At 40.1% G+C, this 19,729-nt stretch overlaps 1 protein-coding gene across 6 annotated transcripts in view; it reads left to right on the forward strand.

The window, feature by feature from the left end:
- Nucleotides 1-19,729, forward strand: part of VTI1A (vesicle transport through interaction with t-SNAREs 1A) — a 294,814-nt gene that overhangs the window by 167,057 nt on the left and 108,028 nt on the right. For 3 of the 6 annotated variants that reach the window (XR_004988165.2, XM_036439073.1, XM_036439074.1), the window contains one exon: nucleotides 1,063-1,124. Coding sequence is in view for 5 of the 6 variants with exons in the window: in XM_036439073.1 (XP_036294966.1) it covers nucleotides 1,063-1,124 (62 nt within the window). In the remaining variant the exon portion in view is untranslated. Of the gene's footprint in view, nucleotides 1-1,062; nucleotides 1,136-13,375; nucleotides 13,431-19,729 lie in introns of those variants that run through there. The other 3 variants (XM_036439077.2, XM_036439080.2, XM_036439075.1) reach the window with 2 other exon arrangements.

Consider the following 19,729-nt stretch of genomic DNA (forward strand, 5'->3'; position numbering starts at 1 on the left):
GGGGGTCGTCTTATACGCCAGAAAATACAGTGTATATACACACACACACACACACACACACACACACACATATAGATATATATGTATATGTATATACTATATATATATATATATATATATATATATATATATACACACACACACACACACACACACACACACACACACCGTATTTTCTGGCGTATAAGACGACTTTTGAAACGAAAAAAAGTCAAACAAAAATCGAGGGCAAAAGACCAAAATTGCACAAAAATTACCTGCAGATCTTGACGGCAAAGTAAGTCTTTTCTTTGAAGTGGGGGTTAGTCTTATACAGCGAATATAGGCCTAAACCTATGTTTTAACTGTAAAATTAAGGGGGTCATCTTATACACCGGAAAATACAGTGTATACACACACACACACACACACACACGTATATATAGATATATATGTGTGTGTGTGTGTGTATATATATATATATATATATATATATATATATATATATATATATGGCTAGGAAGATGGAGGGATGGAAGGATGGAAGACAAAACAGAAGAGTGTGGGATGGAGAAAGAATAAGTTCCCTCTTTATGTCCCCATTTTGAAATGCCCCCACATGGACATTTTATTTAGCTGAAAAGGTCATTGAGGGATATTTTGGAGTATATCAGGCCCCTTGGAGTGAAATCTAAAAACATTGGTCTCATCCTTCCTCAATTCACTCTGCTTCCATTTATAGTACCAGAACTTTGCATATTCACAAATAGAAAAACTAATAAATTACCAACATATATCAAACTTTATCAGCCTTTGAGGCATTTGCTTTTATATCCAGTTCAGGTATCCAGTTTAAAGTTCCTGGGATTATCAATCTCATGAAATTTTCTAAATCTAAGAATTTCCTGAGATGGAAAATGTGTCAAAAATGCATTTCAGTGCATTTTTTATGAATTTGACTTTCTATCATGAAATAAAATTATTGTTTGCCAGTGCACTTTAAAAAATGATCCAGTGGCCTTCAGTTTTGCTTTTTGTTTTATTTTATTTTGTTTTGTTTTAATGCTGCTCTTCTTCTCCTAGCTTCGGGAAACAGACGCTAACTTGGGAAAAAGCTCCAGGGTCCTGACGGGGATGTTGCGAAGGTAAGAGCAAGGTAGGGACCCATCTTTCTCTCTCTCCCTTTTTTGAACCGTGTTTCTCCTCTTGTTGCAACCAGGCACTTTTCAAGCATGCAGCCTTCTGCTCTCAGTACCCTGCATTGAGACCCTTTTGAAATGCCAGAGCACTGATATTAACTCTTGTTTGGACAGGGACACAGTCTGCGCACCTTAGATTAGAGAGAAGGTTTGAGCTAGAGGGGTTACCTCAAGCTATGGAAAAAAATTAGGGTTAGACATGAAGAATTTTTCATAGCCTGAGGAAGGCCCCATGGCAGGAGCTGCGTGATTTTATTTTCTATTTCAGTCGTCTCTTTCTTAGAGAGGGAATGCAGGCTGTGGTATCAGGAGCACCCCTGGTATTAGCTCATCACCATTGCCTTTGTTTTCATTTCTTTTTTAAGTGATGCTATTTGGGGCAATATCTCAATTTTTATGTATACTTCAAAATGGTTTTTATAATTTAAAGCATATCTGATCATCTGAATTCACATGTGTGAGCAAACAAATGTTAATGTTTTCTATGTGTAATTAAACTTTGATGGAACATATTTGAGAGAGCTTGGAAAGAAATGAATGAGCGCAGGTAATTTTGTTTCCATTGGTCTGAAAATTGGAGCCCTTTTTCCTTTGGTATATTCAGCATGTAATTATTTTACATTCAGAATCTAACAAATAAGAGCATCATGAAGCATAACCTTCCATTTGGAGCTGTGGTTAGAAATGTGAGTGTGGGGGATGTTGAGAATTGCCTCCAGAATCACGTAATTGGAATTTAAAGAAGAGAATCATTTTTCTCACTGATACTGTAGAGACAACTGTTTGAAAATAAGTCTTCTCTGATCGTGTGTTGGTAGATAATTTGCTGAAAGTATGTTTGCTGGGTTAGAGATTGATGGCATAAGAACCAGTCAAAGGTGTGGTTGCTGAGTCTCCATGGACTAAGTGATTTCTCTATCAGGCTGATCACCAGCCAGTCTAAAGCTCTGGGCACTTTCAGCCAATATTGACTCAACTCCACACGCCTCTCCTTTTCCTACACACATCGTCGTGATTCGGGTCCATAAACCACCCAATTCTCTGATTAAGGGTAATACACAAATGACCTAGGAAAACTCCAAATCCACAGAGAAGTGGCTAGTGAAAGGAATGCTTCAGTGCCTATAGACAATAAGGAAGAAAAAGGGGAACACCCTCGCTGGCTTCCCTGGGAGGCCCCGTGATGTGAGCTGTAACGAGCATTCTGCATATGTCTCTATTTCGTCAAATCTCATTAAAGAGTCCTCCTCTTCATGTCAATTGAGCTGTCTAGGAATCATTCATCATTTTTAGTGTAAAAAAAAATCATGCAGTTATTTAAATAATATCATATTAATGTTAAAGTTCAGCTGTCATTTAATGATATGGCTTAATCAGATGTAGCATTTATGAAAAACAGTTTATTCGGGCCGTACATGGCTTTCAGGTTGGCAGATTCAAATCAGGATTTATGAGTTTCTAAACCAGTATATTTCTGTCCATGTTTCTGCTTGATGTACCTCAGCCTTCTGTGCAAGGCACCGCCGACAGTTATTTCAACAAATAAAGCATCTCCTCGTATTGCATTTGAATAAATTTGCAAATCATTTAGAGAGGGTGAAGCACAAACAACTCCTGCAACCTTTGATGGGGCTTTCTGCAGGGAAATTAGACTAACACGGTTGTTTCAAAAGTCCACAGACGAAAATTACTCTGCTGAAATCTACTTGGGGTTCCCTTTATAGGCAAACTCAGTCCATCACTGACGCGTCTCCTTGTGGGATCCGCCTAGAGTATGAACAGGAATAAAAATCCCCAGCTGGACATCACCTTGCTCTGGGTGTCTGAGCCAAGGACACTCTTAAGTCCACCTGTGTTTAGTGGTGGCTGTGTTTTTCTCTAGGCATCTTGCAATCAGCCAAGGTACCCAGGTATTCTGAGTCAGTAATGGAACTTGGGAGTCTTTGAAACCACATACAGGTGGTGGATGGGTGTTAGCTTCTAAGTACTGTCCCATATCATTATACAGTTTCTGTTGGAATTGGGAAAAGGCAAAAATATTCTACCTACTTAATTATTTCTTACCATCGCCCGGAAAAACAGTGTCTAGGGAAATGGAACCCGGCTTACTATGCTGAAGTCTTTCGTTCAGATGCTCTGATTTTGCTTCCCCTGGTCTGTCCTCCCATCCTCATGGCATTCACTTCCAACCTGCTGAGGTTTTTATTCCAGAAGCCTCATTCTCTTACCCAAACTGCTCGGCACCAGCGTATGTCCACAGGTGCTTCTGGTTTTGGAAAAGGTGACTATTGAACAGTGTGCTCATCCGTCACCCTCACAAATGTGTGAGAGCAATGAATGTCCCCTTTATGCTGTGGAGGTGTTTGCCTGCGTACGCCCTAAGCTTACTTGTTTCCACATGATCAGTTCAGTGTGACTGGAATAGGTAAATAGTCTATAACCCACCAAACCAAGGAATTGTATTCTTCAAAACAAAGATTGCTGATTATTTTTAATTGTTTAAACTTAGATTGTTTTTAAATTTGTACAATGAACAGAAATGGGCATGTTGTGGCCCCTTTGTTGGGTCATTTTACTTATATTGACTAGTACACTGCGAAGACAGTTGAAACCAAAGTCCTACCAGTGCCAATGTCTGAACATACACCCCCCACAGACACCCCCACTCTGCTGAAATCTACTTGGGGTTCCCTTTATAGGCAAACTCAGTCCATCACTGACGCGTCTCTTTGTGGGATCCGCCTAGAGTATGAACAGGAATAAAAATCCCTAGCTGGACATCACCTTGCTCTGGGTGTCTGAGCCAAGGACAGTTTTACAGTTTCTCTGTAAAACTGGTCAAAAGCAGATAGGAAATGAAATGAGTAAGTGGCAGCCACTACCACTTATACTTTTTAATTCTTTAACTTCAAATGAGATTTTTAAAATCTATTTTCTTCTTTCTTCTCCTCTCCTCCTCCTCCTCCTCCTCCTCCTCCTCCTCCTCCTCCTCCTCCTCCTTCTCCTCTTCCTCCTCTTCCTCCTCCTCCTCCTCCCCTTCCTCCTCCCCCTCCGCCTCCCCCTCCTCCTCCTCCTCCTCCTCCTCCTCCTCTTCTTCTTCTCCTTCTTTCCTTCCTTCCTTCCTTCCTTCCTTCCTTCCTTCCTTCCTTCCTTCCTTCCTTCCTTCCTCCCTCTTTTTCTCCTTCTTTTTGGCTTATTTGCTCTCTAGTAAATATTTTTTGTCTATATATAAAGCCTTGGGGATCCTCAAATGAAACCGGTTTGATTCTTGCCTTCAGATAGCTCTAGTCTAGTAGAGAATACATGCCTCTAACATGCTGTGGGAATTCGTAAAATCATCTAATTCTCAAGGAAGCTGGGGAAGATTCTGCAACTCCCACGAATCCTTACTGGTCGTGAAAAAGGGTGCCAGGGAAACAAATAACCAATAGGAAATACAAGTTCAATTGCTATAAAGGCAGTTTGTTTGGGAAATATGGGGAAATGGAGGATGATAGGGAATCATAGGAGAAACAAGTTTTGAAAAGAGAAAAAGTATGCAGAAAATACTGAGGCACATGTAGTTTAGTGAGGTAGCAACTGATTCAACCAACATAAATAAATAAATTACTCTTCATGTAACTACATTATATTACCAGAAGTGAAAACAAAGAAATTGGGTCCATTTAAAATTGTAACAGTGAAAGGTGACATCAGAATACAGATAGTGCTGATTTCCTGAATTTTTCTTCTGTCTTGACATAAGATAGAGAGCTACCTAGGGACAAATGTTCATTTCCTGACTCTGTAGACAGAGTTTAAATAAAGTGGTGTTTCAGATAACAAAAACGCTCATGAAGCAAATGACCACTTGTGTGGTGATTGGGGCAAAAGAAATGGATTTTTCATTGATCTATACGAAATTTGATTATTTGAATAGCTGTCTTAATGAGTCACAAGTAACACCGAGAAGCTTCATTGTTGCTCCTCACGTATTTGCATGCATGTGTGTGTTTGCTCCTACATGTTTGATGGGGAAGTCTTATTAGGTCAAACATTGCTGACAGTCAGTGACAATGGAAATAGATGTTTTTGAGATTTTCAGTCAGAAAACAAAGGACATCATAACTCTGTTTCTTTTTACCTCTTAAGAGTGAATCATTTATCAGCAATAGTGTATTTGAATCTAGAGGTATCTGAAAGATTCCTTAGGGATTAATAAAGTTATCATTTGGGAACTCCACTGACATAAATTTGGAGGATATAGTAATCAATTTATGCTGGTTCATTGACTACCTTTATATATGCTGGCAAAAGGCTTACAGAAAGAAATGGCAGATGTTATATATTATTAAAATACTAGAGGCCTGGTTCTCGAAATGCGTGTATGGATGTGGTCCCTAGGCCTGGACAGCGATCGAAGCATGGGTGTCTGGTGTGGACGGGCAGGTCCCAGCTGACCTCTGGGCCCTAGGCAGCACCTAGGCTCCTGAGCCCCTACGTGTCTGCACTGCGCATGTTACAGCGAGCGGTCAAACTCCTGGTAGAGGGGACAATTTGCATGTTAGGCTTTTATTATATAGGATATTTTTTATGATTACCTTCATATGAACATGGTGGGCATTGGTGACAAAGCACTGGCAGCCATGGAGGCACTGCTGGCCCCAATGGGCTTCTGGGTGAATCTTCCAGGCGGTAGCCACAAGGACCACAGGGACCAATCAGGTTCCCTGTGGGTTTGCACAGGAGCTGGTCTGTGAGGCTGGCAGGGAGAGAGCGCACTGCGGCCCAGCTTCTGTGCAGTGACACTGGGCAGCCCAGAGTCCTACGTTACTAGGCATCCAGCTGTGCTCACTGCATCTCTGCATGGGGACTCAGGCAGAGGGGAACGTGTAGGGGAAACTTTTTAAAAATCAGAATGTTTCCTTCAAAAAGGGAATTCTGTTTACCCTCTCAACATCATGTAAACTTGTAGTTGGTAAGAAGTCTTCATAACTAATCTACAACGTAAACAAAGCAGATTATATTAAAGGTGGTTGACCTAGCAAGCACTATTCACACATCACTGGTGAATACATAGAATTTTTGTCAGAGCTATTTCTGACTCAATCTAGGGAATAATTGCCACCAATCATTGCTCTCACATTGTACATTTTAAACATGGTTTTGTTGCTTTGTAGGGTGACAGATAAAATATCGGAAAGTTTAAATATACTGTCAGAATAATTCCTAAGGGTAAGAATGCCAGAAATGCCAATGTCAGATTTATATGCTTCAGAAATATAATTTTTAAATAAACAGCTTTATTCTTAAAGAGATGAGCCATGACTGAATGATTTTTCATCTTCTTTAAAAATTTATTATTTTCCCCACCTCATTTTGCCAAGGAAACATTTTATTTTATTCTAATTGTTCTTATTACAATTTCTGAAAATTCAACAGTAGAGTTGAATTCAAGACCTGTGAGGAAAAAATGACCTTGAGAATTTATTCTCAATTTTTATGCACTGAAAAATGTATATTATCTCAAAGTCCCTTCCCTTTAAATGTTCACGTTTATGTTTATCTCATTGCTCTTTCTTGGCTTGTTTTTACTAGAATTGAGCTTGGGCCCTAATCTGAAATTAGTACAACAAAACCTAACCTCTAAGAAATCTTCACCTTTTTATCAAGTCCTGTTCTTTCAGAATAAACGGATTGAATTTGCTGCAGATTCTTTAGACTTAACAGATTTACACTCCAACCTTAGCATAATGCTACAAAGAGGAAAAATTTCTTTTAATCTAGGTATTTTGTGTGAGTAAATTTATTACTGTACATTTGCCTCGTTGCCTTTGTCTGACAGCCTGGCCTCATCAAGGCTGACATGGGAGATGTTTTTACCAAACAAAGGAACGGCTTTGGGCTTCTTTATATAGATTTCTCTTTAATAACATTCTGGTAGCTCTACACACAGAATGTTGGTCCTATGTCAGGCATGTGACTGCAGCACTTAAAGTTCTCTAACTCGACAGCTGCCCTAGTGTGTGTCTGACCCCAGCCGCACTTTACACACATTATCTGGCTGAGTCTTTAAGAACCCTGTGGAAGAAGCACCCTACCCCCATTTTACAGATGAGAATAACTATGCTTCATCAGGGATGCTGTTCATAGTCACGTACGTGGAAAGGTGCAGAATGTAGATACATATTGTCACATGTAACTTGCTGAAGAACAGAAGCAACTTCAAACTCAGTGGAACATATGGGCTCAAGCAGTGACATCAGGACAGTCCTGGTCCTCCACCTCTCACCTCAGCTCTCTTGTGTTGGGGTTGGGGTTGTGGGGAGGTCTGTCCTTTGTCAGCATTTCTCCTCATGGAGATACAGCTTTTGGAAGCCTTCTCAGTGACTATAGCAATTTTATTTTCCAGTAGTTCCAACAAAAGTCATAGCATGGAGTCCAGTTGATTCTGGGTAGGTGAAATTCCCACTCACCTGTGATCTGATGTTTTAGACCTGAGACTTCCTGCAAGGGGTGGATATGCAGACTGAGAATGGACAAATAATAGGTCCCTCAGAAAAATCCAGGGCTTCTACTAAGAAGGAGAGTGGATACCAGCTGGGCAAAAACAACCGATGCTACCTGCAAAATGTCCCAGGTGGACTTTTATCTGCACTGGAACTCAGATGCAGCACCACTTTCCTATCGTGCCCTCAGCCGGAAGTGGTCTGTCTTCCCTCTGGTCCTTCTTCACAGCTGCCTCCACATCTCCGAGGCACCCGTGCCTTCTGCTTTTCAGACTGTGTCTGAATTTTCTCATAGATCTTTTTTACCCCGTAACGGATTTTATACAGCTCCCCACAATGTTGTGCATAGGAGGGGCTATCCAAGTGAGAGAAATAGGGTCTGGGAGTCATGCTTGTTTCCCCAAAGCAAGGACTGAGACAGGCCAGGTGACAGAAGGGTTTCTGGCAGGCAGTGACAGTTCTTTTGGCACATCCCGTCCTAAGGGCATGCTGTGTTTCTGTCTGCCTGGTTCCCTCCAGGTTCTCGGGTGTGAATTGGAAGCTGTAGTTGGTCAGGAACCTCGTGGCATGTAGCTCAGGGCCACACACCCTGGCATACACCCGGTCAGTGAATAATCTTGGGAAGGATGGCTGGGAATAGTTTTCCATTTTCCCAGTTGCTGTTGAGATTCACGTGCTGATTTATTGAAACCCTGCAGGTTTTTCTGCATTGCACTTTGGCTCCAATGCAAACAAGTTTATTCAAAGATAATGTAAGTGCCTACACAATAACAGAATATTTTTGTCCCTTAATGAATCACAGTAGAAAAGCATCTTATATTTTTCTCGGTTGTGAGCCATAATTTGACCTAATTCTTGAATTACCTTTCTTTTCTGATTTTTTTCTTTTTTTTTCCGCCAGGATACGTGCCGTTCTCTAATGCGATGTAGAATAGGATGGGTGCCCTTTACCTTCACCATCAATGCCGTCTTTGAAGGCAGCCTTGAGCTGTTAACTAGAAGCAAGGTGTCCTAGGCCTTCCTGATGCAAGTTAAAGAAGCCCCAGCCCCCCTCATAAATGGCTATTTATTAACACACACCACCACCAAACGACGGCTCACAATCCCAGGCCCGCACGCCATCGCACCACTGTCAGCTCCATTTTAAGTCGAGGGGGGCCTTTGGCCATCTGTTTCATTAAATGCAGCAAACAATATCTGAACTTCATGAAGCGAGAGTCGGGGCTCCCCTCCCCACAACCCCCCCCCCCCCTTCTGCCACTGCTGCCGCTGCCACCACCAGCATCGCCACCATATTGTTTTGTTTGAGCGCTCACATTGTAAAGTAGTGTATTCACACATCAATTTTAAAAGGCTGGCTGTGTTATGAGATGGGACAAAGCGAGCTCAGTGACGGCTCAGGCGCAGTGCAGGTGGTGGAGCGAGCTGCTGCCCAGATCAAAAGTCAGACAACAGTGTGGCTTCTTTTGAAAGTGCAGTTGGAGAGACAAGGCCAGGTTTATCTGACGAAACAAGAGCGAGTTATAGATATACATCTCCAGGGCAGGAGACAGAAAGAGGTCCTCAGTTGCCTGGTAAGGAAACTTCCCAGCACTGATAATTCCAAGGGTGCCTGTGGAATATGTAGCTCAGAAGGGTTTTTCTTGTTAGTTTCTTTTTTTTAATTATTCTTTTATTGTGCACCGATTGATAATTATTATTTATGCTTTGGTGCTATTCCGAAAGTAGCCAAGCTTTTTTTTTTAAGCCATGTTGGGGGCAGGAAATGGCTTCTTTTCATGGTTGCATTTTATTTTTCAGCGGCATTTAAAGACAGGCTCCTATTTATACCACACAGGCAGTTTTGTCTGCTGTAAACAAAGTAGGTGGCTGGGAATTGTGCCTTCCCAGAAATGTTTTCCAGGGAGGCCATAATAAGAAACAACTGTGTACATCTTGAGGATTTGTCGTCTAGGTATGAAGAAAGAATTCTTTGCTTTTCTGAGGACAAATACCTCACTATTTGTGAAGAAGTATATCCAGTACCCAAAAGTGTGATAAGTATTTGTTAAAGTCTAAAGTTTGCCACCACCTTGCTAGTACTAATTAAGGTTGTTTTTTATTTGTTATTTTGAACTGTTGCTGACATTTTTTGACAAGATTAGAAGCTGAAGTGACAGGAGGCATAATCATTTTTTAACTTCAATATCCTATTAAAAAAGATAGTGACTTCTTTTGCAAAGTGATATGAAGAACTTTGAAATTAAATATGAGTATCAGTGAAGAAAATGCCAGGATGGTACATTTTTTAAAAGATTGTTTTTATTGATTTCTAGAAGGGAGAGGGAAGAGAAAGAGAGAAACATCAATCTGCTGTGTCATGCTATGGATTGAGTCCTCTACCAGGACATGTGCCCTGACCATGGATTGAACCAACAATCTTTTGGGACAATGCATGGGACAATGCCAAATCAACTGAGCCGCATTAACCAGGGCTAGTAAATTTTTAAAGAGATGAGAAGGCTTGGAATTATGGAAGAATAGCACCCAAGTTTCCTGTGTAATTATAATTTACCTGGGAAAAACCACTCTGCTTTTTCACCTTCTGATGCCTTAAATGATTTTGTAATAAAGGGAGAGAAAAAAAAAAAACTATTAGCTTTCAATTCCCAAGCTAGTTAGAGTGTCTGGATCAAGTTCCAAGTTCTGGGAAACCACCCACATTCTCTGGCTCAAGGCACAGGGCGGTGGTCCTTGTCCTGGGGTGGGCTTCCCGAGTCTCTGAGCCACTGGAGTTCTCTGGAAATGTTTGTGTGTATGCATCTTCCTGGGAATTTTCCATAACATTTGTAAGAGTCCATGACCAACTCCAAAAAATGTTGAGAAATGAGCTATTGTTATAAAACTGTGCACAACCTCCTAACTAAATACCACTCAATCACTTCAATATTTTGGCTTATTTCTACTGAGTTAGCCTATCAGAAATACTTATTTTGAATTTTCCACAAAGTTTAGTAAGAAATTTTGCAGGGATACCTTCTTTGGGAAATCAGATCATTTATCCAAAATAAGCCCTTAAGAACAACTATAACAATTAAAATCTATACCACGGGGCCTTCTGGTTTACAAGGCACATGACCATACTAAATTTCATTTAATGTAATCTCAATAAGGACTCTGGGAATTGGTACTGCCACTGTTTCCCTTATGTTATAGTTCATTGAGTCCTCCAGGGGTTGAGTCTTGTCCAAGTTCATTCCACCAAGATGGGGCAAAACTTGGACCAATGCCCTGAATTCAGCCACAGAAATTATGTTCTTTAGCGATCACTTAGCAAGAACAGCAGCAGCAATCTTCTTCACCAGCAAATATTCAATATTTATTGCATAAAGGGAATGTATTAGGCATCAGATTCAACTAACTCTAAACTCTACTTTCAAGTACCTTAATATTTTTCAATACTGAGTAGCTTGTGCTATATGGTAAGTGAGAAATAAATGCAACAGGTGATGCTACCACAAAAAAAAAAAAAAAAAAAAAAAAAAAAAAAAAAAAAAAAAAAAAAACTTCTGGGAACCAGTAGTAAGGTAAGACTACAGAGGAGACAGCAGATACCTGGGGACTGAAAGTTACTAATTTTTAACCCTCATATGTGGTGTACTGACTGTTTACCTTTTTATGGCTACTTCTCAGTAGCAGAACTGAATGCTGTGGGATGGTGTTAAAAAGATCTGTTTGGCCCTAGCTGCTTTGGCTCAGTGGATAGAATGTCGGCCTTTGGACTGAAGGGTCCCATGTTCATTTTCAGTCAAGGGCACATGCTCAGGTTGCAGGCTGGAACTCCAGGGACCATGCAGGAAGAAGCCAATCAATGATTTTCTCACATCATTGATGTTTCTATCTCTCTCTCTCCCTCTCCTTTCCTCTCTGAAATCAATCAGTGTGTGTGTGTGTGTGTGTGTGTGTGTGTGTGTGTGTGTATATATATATATATATATATATATATATATATATATATATATATAAAATTCTGTTGGTTTGTGCCCAGCCAGTATGCTCAGTGGTTGGTTGAGTGTTGACCCATGAACCAGGAGATCACCAGTTCGATTCCTGGTCATGGCACATGCCCATGTTGCAGGCTCGGTCCCCAGTTGGAGATGTGCAGGAGGTGGTCAATTGATGATTCTCTCTCATCAATGTTTCTATCTTTCTATCCTTCTCCCTTCCTCTCTCTTGAAAAATCAATATATTTTTATTATATATTAATATGTATACATAATAAAAAAAATCTGTGCACAACTGTGTTGAGGGGACATTGGAAGTTAACAAGCAACATGTAACTGTACCTACTCATTAAGTAAATATGATCCAAATACTGAGATTATTTTTAAATCACAATGGAGTTTAAGATTTTCTTCAAAGAATAAGAAAGGCTTGAAGTCGCCTAAATAGTTCTAATTGAAAGCAATTATGAGCAATCTTTTTCCACATCTTACCCCAATTTTAGAAGTTAGTGAGAATTTTGATGTTCTTAACTAAAATTACATTGTAAAACTTAATGGCATCTGAAATTATCCTGCATGTTGGCTATACCTACTATAGCTGTGACTCATGAATAGATGCAAAGAATATTGGCAGAGTACATGAATTATTTTATTGTGGCATATTAATTATTCAATAAGTATATCACTTTAAATCACTGACTTTTTCACATATTCCTATTAAACCTTCCTCATCAAATAGCCTTATAGAATTTATTAGTAGAAAACTTGCCCAGCCAATAAACAAAAGCATTTATTTTCTATTATGTATACATGATCTGAAACTATAGCCTTTTAGGTCTTTTAATCTGTTGTTCAAGGCCAAACCATTTATATGGATAATTTTTAAAGCTTCTGTACAAAGCGAAAAAGAACATTTTATTTATTCACTGGGGTTTTTATGTGCCTTGAAATTGCATAGATAAAGTATTTTCAAGCTCATGGATGTGGAGAAGATAAAAGGTCTCTTATTTTATAAGGCTTTATGTGAGCTTTTCAAAAGTAGAGTTTTCTCATGGTTAGAATTTTTTAAATAAAACATTATTTCACTATTATAATTGGAGTTTGATGTGGGCATCTTTTTTTCCTCCTTGAATTGCATGTTACATTATGTGTTGAAGATCATTTTGATTACATTTTACCTCCCGGGTTTTAATAGTTCTCTTGTGGGAGAAATTAATTTACCAATCCTCATTTTCAGCATATACCAACTATTTAATATGACGAGGAGTTGAAAACCCCCAAAAACTCAGTTTTAAGAGACAAAGAGTGGAAGATACAACTTGGTTTTGCAACATATTGGTATGAAGATGAAAAATGATTTACCTCCCCCTCAGTACGATCCTGCGCTAAGCCTGGTGGACTGTGGGCTTTTTTTTTTTAACTCGGGCAACTGAACCGGGGCCAGGTTCTGGGTGAACATTAGCTGCCTTTGGCTCTGCCATGTCAGGGCCAAGGAACAGCTTTCCCTGGCTGGAGCATTCCCAAGCCGTGGCGGCCATTGGACAGGTGGGGAATGAATATTGTAGAGCGGCAGGGCATTTGCAGAGCGAGCTCCCGATCCCCAGGACACGAGTTGGAGAGGCTTCAATTGGAGCAAACAGGTGTTCCTGGGAGGAACTGTCCTCCGGTGGCCGGGGGCTGCCATTCTTTCACACACATAAAAAGTGTCCCTTCCCTCTGCCCGCAGGAAAATCAGAATTAACTACAGCTTCCCCTTTTGAAATGGAAAAGAGAAATAAAAACCATGGCACCAGGTTTTGGCTCCAACTGGATTTCCATGGAGCGTGTCCTCTAGGAAGGATGATGAGGATTCTTGAAGCAAAATATCCCTGTTGTTTTCAGCACTGGGGATGCTGTAAGAACTGAATGAATGCGAAGAATCTTTTTATCAAAGGAGATACCTATAAAACGGGCTAGCCTTGCTTGTCTTCTATTACTCATTTCTTCATTCACCAAATATTTGTCTCACTCGTACTTACAAATTTTTGAAAGCCAGTCTAAGTGCTAGGATTACAACAGAAAAAGGCCTTCGTCTGAGCTGTAATGATAGTAATTGGTTGGAACATGAAAGTGAACCTGATTAGTCTTTGGGGAACCATGGATGGTAATCACTGGCATCAGAAAGATCTCTTGTTGGGTAGCATCACCATATCGAGGATATGACTAACAGTTTTTGAGGGCATTCTTTTTAAACTGCATTTTCCCATAAAACATAAAATAATAATATTAAAGGCAATCATTAGAAGATGGCTTTTAATCCCTCTGCCTAGAAGCAAGCTACTTCCTTGATATACAAGTATTTCCTTCCAGGGTTTCAGTCTCAATCCATGTATAATGTTATATTGCGTTTTCTCAATTAATAGTATTGTATCTTAAATCAATTTCCCAAATTTACACCTAGTCTTCATACTTATATTTTTTCCTAGTTTAGAAAATCTAATGAAAGTTTTTGCAAACCTTTCATTTTATAGAGGGGAAAAAACTTTATCAAAAACTAGGGAGAAAGTTATTCATAATCACAGTAAAAGGAAGTCCTGGCCCAGCTGGGAGCAACTGGTTAAAATATTGGCATATTTCATGCCAGTCGTTTTCTATGGATTTCATTTATATAATTGAGATCAGTCAACATGTACAATTTTATATTCTGCTCTTTGCATTAAGGTTATATTAAAAGCATTTCCCCATGTCACTAAAAACTCTTTGTAATTCTTATTTATAGTGGTTGCATAATATTCCCTCATAGGAATATTCCCTTTAGATTAAATAAGTTTTTGCTAGCTTGTTGCTATATATTGATGCTATGTCTTCACTCATGGATTATATTAGTTTTTTAGTGTGGCATCTTTGAAGGGAATAAATGCTCATCTTATGTATGATTTCCCCATTCTTGAGTTTTTAACTTTCTGATCTTGTAGTCAGCTGAGCTATATCTTCAAGTAATTTCTTAAGAAAAGTATATGATTTGTATATACAGATAATCCCCCATTAACAATGGTTAGACTTAACGATTTTTCAACTTCACAGTGGTGAGAAAGCTATATTCATTCAGCAGAAAGGGTACTTTGAGTTTTGATCTTTTCCTGGACTAGCGATGTGTGTGCAATGCTCCCCCAGAATGCTGGGCAGTGAGCTGCATCTTCAAATCAGGTCCAAGATTACAAGGGTAAACAACCAACACCCTGCAGTATGCTGTGTTGCCAGGGTGTTTTGGATATTGTTTTGGATCTTCTCACCTCTTCCTTAAGATAATTGCTCAACTGCAGTTTAACATGCTCTGAACACATTTAAGATAGGCTAGACTAAGCTTGATGTTCCTTAGGTTAGGTGTGTTAAATGCATTTTGACTTAATATATTTTCAGTTTTTGATAGAATTATTGGCACTCATGCCATTATAAGGCAAGGAGCATCTGTATCCTGATCCTCACATCTATGGGAATTGCCACCAATTGTGTACATGTGACATGGATGTGTCTGTATATACAGATGTGTATGTATACACATGAATATTGGTGTGGGTGTGCTTTTTGTAGAGCCTATGCTGCTTAGGAATCTACAGATGTTGAGCTGTTGTCTTCTTTATGTTCTCCGATCTGCAGAAGGGCAGACTCTGTAATGGCATGTTGGTAGGTTGTGTTTGTTTTGCTTTAATTTTATAAGTCTTTTGGAATTGAACATTCTACCCAGGATGTGTCAATACATGAGCCTCTCACTCATTTTGGTGGATCACAAGAATTTTAGATCCTCAAATTCAGGTCTTCCCTCAGCCCCCGAGGAGCCTTTTTCTTTTATCGTATCTTAGACTATGGCTTCTCTTCTACGTTTTTTGGTTTTAGAAACATCTGTGATTCTCACATTCAACCTCTATTTTATATTTTTCATATTTGTCATTTTTGCTCTTCTTTTTATTCTCATTTTCATTTAACTCCAACATCATTGATTCCACTTTTTGCAGCATCATTTCTACTTTTTACTGCTAATTATGTCAATATTAATGCTGTGTTGCATTACTGGTTCCACTGAAATATTTTATCTCACCCATTGCTCCCCCTTTTACTCTTTTCTCAACCTCACATGTTCTTACTTTACTATTTTTCTGTCCCTTACTTTATAAAAGCTCTACCCCTTACTGTTTTCATTGAGAATGCCATTTTTTTTATTTTTTATTTTGTTTTGTTTCTTTAGCACTTAATTTTCAGAATTGCATTCTTCTTCTGTCTCTTTAGGATGTCATTTCCATAAGTTTGTTTTGTGGGATTTTTTCCCCTATTATCCTCATGCTGTTTTGAGGTGTGTTTTTTATTGGTACTATAGAGAGTGGTAAGGAAAGGGAGAGCGAGAAACATCAATGTGAGAGAGAAACACTTGATTGCTTGCCTCCTGTACACACCCCAACTGGAGATAGATTCCACAATCTGCTTATGTGCCCTGGCTGGGAATTGAACCAGCAACCTTTCGGTGCACAGGACAGCATTCAACCAACTGAGCCACACCAGCAGGGGATGTTTTGAGTTTTACTTGATTTGGTTACTTTTTAAAACTGCTTTCTGGATCTGCAAATGGATGGCAGCTTTATATGCTCAACTGTGTCTGGAGACAGCCCTTTGTCTCCATACAGTCTTTATGGGAATGAAATGGGACTTATTCCCTCCCCAACTCCTTGACTCTGGCATGAAAAATGTTCAACAAAGATGATGTGAAAAAGATACCAGGGTGTACAGCACTGGCATCTCCTTCACATCTTTTCTTCTCCCCTTCCCCCCCACCCCCACACATAAACACACAGACACAGTTTGCAGTTTGCTTATGAAGATCAGAATTCTTCCAGGATCTATTGCATTACTCCATATCTTGCCTATCGCTACCCAATATCGATTCATTGTTTTCCTGAGAATTCTTGTTACCAGCTACATCAACATCAAGAAAGAATATGAGGAGTGTGGGAAAGGAGCAATGAATACAGTGGTCCTCATGTCTCCTGTGTCACAACATCGACTTATCAGAGATCCAGCTGCTTAGCTTCTAGTTGTTACAGACCTTGCATTATTTTTATTTAGTAACAGGCTTCATGGTGGAGAGGGAACTACTTCTTACATTTGTCAGTCCAATTCATATTTTTGTAGGATTAGAAAATCCTTCCAGGCTCTGGCAATTTGTATGAAAGTTTTGATGTAAATTTCTATCATCTTCTATTTTTTCCTTCTAAAATGGAGCCATCAACCAGACACCATTTTCAACTGGAAATTGTGGGTGATCTTTAAAATTGCTTGGTATAAGGGGACCATACAAACTATTGCTATGGCCCAACCCTGGGGCCTGTATTCTTGGGTGGTCTTCTTTTAACTGTTGCTATTTAATGATTGATGACTTACTGACATAAGACATGGAAGCCTTGGGGAAAATTAAATCCCATGTGCCAGTTTCTTTAGATGAATCTTCTTTGAGGTATAAGTGTCCCTCTAAGAAATACGAGCTTGATTCAGGGGGTCATTCCAAATACTGCCAGGGAAAGGCAGCAGTGACAACTCATTCATTGGTGGAATCTACTGGTGTCCCTTGTAGGCTAGGCATTCCCCACTCTTTACTACTCCCTGCTAGGATAAAAACAACGAGAACAACTTATTTAAAGGAACTGATTTCCCCTATTAATATTCTCATTCTGGGAAGCACTTAGAAAAATGGTTCCTTTTCAAGGAACTAAAAAAAGTTTCTTGCACATATCACTCCACATATATGTGCAAGGAACTTTGCTGGGTATAATAGAGACGGAGGATGACTCCTATCTTTAGAAAACTCACATCCTAATCGGAGAGAGCTAAGGAGTGCAGAAGAAGGTCTAACTCAAGATGGATGATGATCAGAAACCTCAGTACCCAATTCCCAGAGTCTGTAGGTTAATGCCAGTTTGGAAGAATCAGTGTGAGTTCCTTGGATGATGTGGCCTTTTATAATGGCCCCTGAAGGAGGAGTAAGATTTGTCTAGGCAAAGTTAGAACGGATCTCAAGCTAACGAAATGGCTGGAACAAAGACCGGGAGGTAACATCTTTCAAGGTGGGCATGGCTGATAATACAGATCGGCTCTTTATCATCAACTCTATGATTCATGCCTTTTATTTTCTGATGTCCCCATTTTAACGGAAGAATTTGGGTCACCTCCTAACACATTTGCTGTTGTGTTCAACTGTCATCTCCTTTCCATCCAGACCCTTACCCAGGAGATAAAAGCTTTGCAAGGTCACATGGCCTGAAAATTTTCAAGGATCCACTTTTTCTTGCCATTATTATTCTTTATTGAGCACCTACTATGTGCTCCAGGCAGAATGAACTTTGTTAAAGCCCCAAGTTCCTTTAGTGTTCATGTAGTCCATTGATTTATTTCTTTCACAGGCTATTTCCCCTTGAACATCCCTGGATTCACAGTGTTTTTCTAATAATTCTGAAAAGTATTTCAAGTTGACTCTGTAGTAGGTAGGGCCATCATGACCCCAAAATTACCACGATGGGCCAATACCCAAAATGTCTCCTTTAGCACTTGATCAGTAGGCTTTGCTGTCTCTCCAGCTGCCGCGTGGGCGCCATCATGACCTGTTGTCTGAGCTCTGCTACATCTGACATCATCTAATTATTTGCTGAGGCTCCATTGCTTTGGGGATGGAGAGGAGCTGAGCTTGGAGGAGTTAAGGAGGCTACAGTCCAAGCAGCTTGGATGGGCTGGAATCAAGCTTCACAATGTTGAATCAAACGGGCCTGAGTATGCTTCTGCCCCCCCCCCCCTTTTTTTTTTAAAGCAACAGTTTTGCTTTAATAGGTCTTGAAATTTTTAACCCAGTTTTGCTTTGGGGGAAAATGTATTAACCATATGCCTTGTCAAGATATCACGTTTTTTACATTTCCGAATGAAAGTCACCTCTCAGCGCCGGGGTTCTCTCTAGGAACACACCTGCCTGTTAATCAAGGCCTCTAGCTTTTTATTTCCGTTTGCAAATGGGGATGCTTAGCAGCAGCCTCAGAAGGAGTGACTGTCTCATCAGCGTGACTAAGGGCTGATGAAATACGTGCAGGTACCTGGCAGGGTACCATGAAATCAATCCCTGGGCCCTTTAAATCTTGAAGAAGGAAGTGTGAGTAGTCAACACAGATGTTAAAGGACAGGTGACAGGTGAGCCCAAGGTGACCCAGCCTGTGTGAGTTCTGACTGTAGTTATTGCATAAATAGCAAGAGAAAATGTTTTTTTAAAAGAAAAGAAAAAAAATCACTCATAACCCAACACACCTCCCAAGATCTTTTCATCATTGTTTTAGTCCAGTCATATGTTGACATTTTTCATTACGTGGCTTTAATACCATTTTATGTGCTTCCTTTTTCTTTTTAACTTAACATGATGGCTTGCCCTGCTATCGTCTATTTGGTATTGAAGTTAGTCTTTTTCTTTTTAATCAAGTTATTATGACATTTATAGAGGTTCAGGAAAGCCCTGTAAGTAGCATGTGGGTGGTATTCATTTGTTTTTCAGAAAACTGAAGGACTGACTCTAACATGTCTTAGGGCGCCTCAGCTTAGTATTTAAGAGGCCTCTGATTTCTAATTATTGGGTACTTATTGAGATTTATTTGTATCATTCTGTTCTACCCACACAGACCACTTACATATGTTAATTCTCAGGTATTTTATAATAATACTAGAGGCTTGATGCATTAAATTCATGCAAGAGTAGGCCTCCTTCCCCTGGCTGCTGGCACCAGCATCCCTCTGGCATCCGGGACCCGGGCTTCCCTCCAGCTGCCAGCAGGCACCCAGGACCCGGGCTTTGTCTGGAAGGACATCTGGTTATGCATTGTCAAATGTCACTACTTGATCATTTGATTTTTGTCAATGATGGCCCACACTTGGTGGTGTGTTCACCAGGTAAAATGTGTGTCTGTCTTGCACAGAGCACTGAGGGACAGCCCAGGATAAATGAGGTGGGGGGAGGCTGCCAGGCAGGGCCTCTGGGGGCTGCCTGGGAGGAGATGTGAGCAGGGTGCTGTGGGAGGAGCTGCAG

The sequence above is a fragment of the Pipistrellus kuhlii genome, unplaced genomic scaffold, assembly GCF_014108245.1.
Source record: "Pipistrellus kuhlii isolate mPipKuh1 unplaced genomic scaffold, mPipKuh1.p scaffold_m20_p_15, whole genome shotgun sequence".
NCBI lineage: Eukaryota > Metazoa > Chordata > Mammalia > Chiroptera > Vespertilionidae > Pipistrellus > Pipistrellus kuhlii.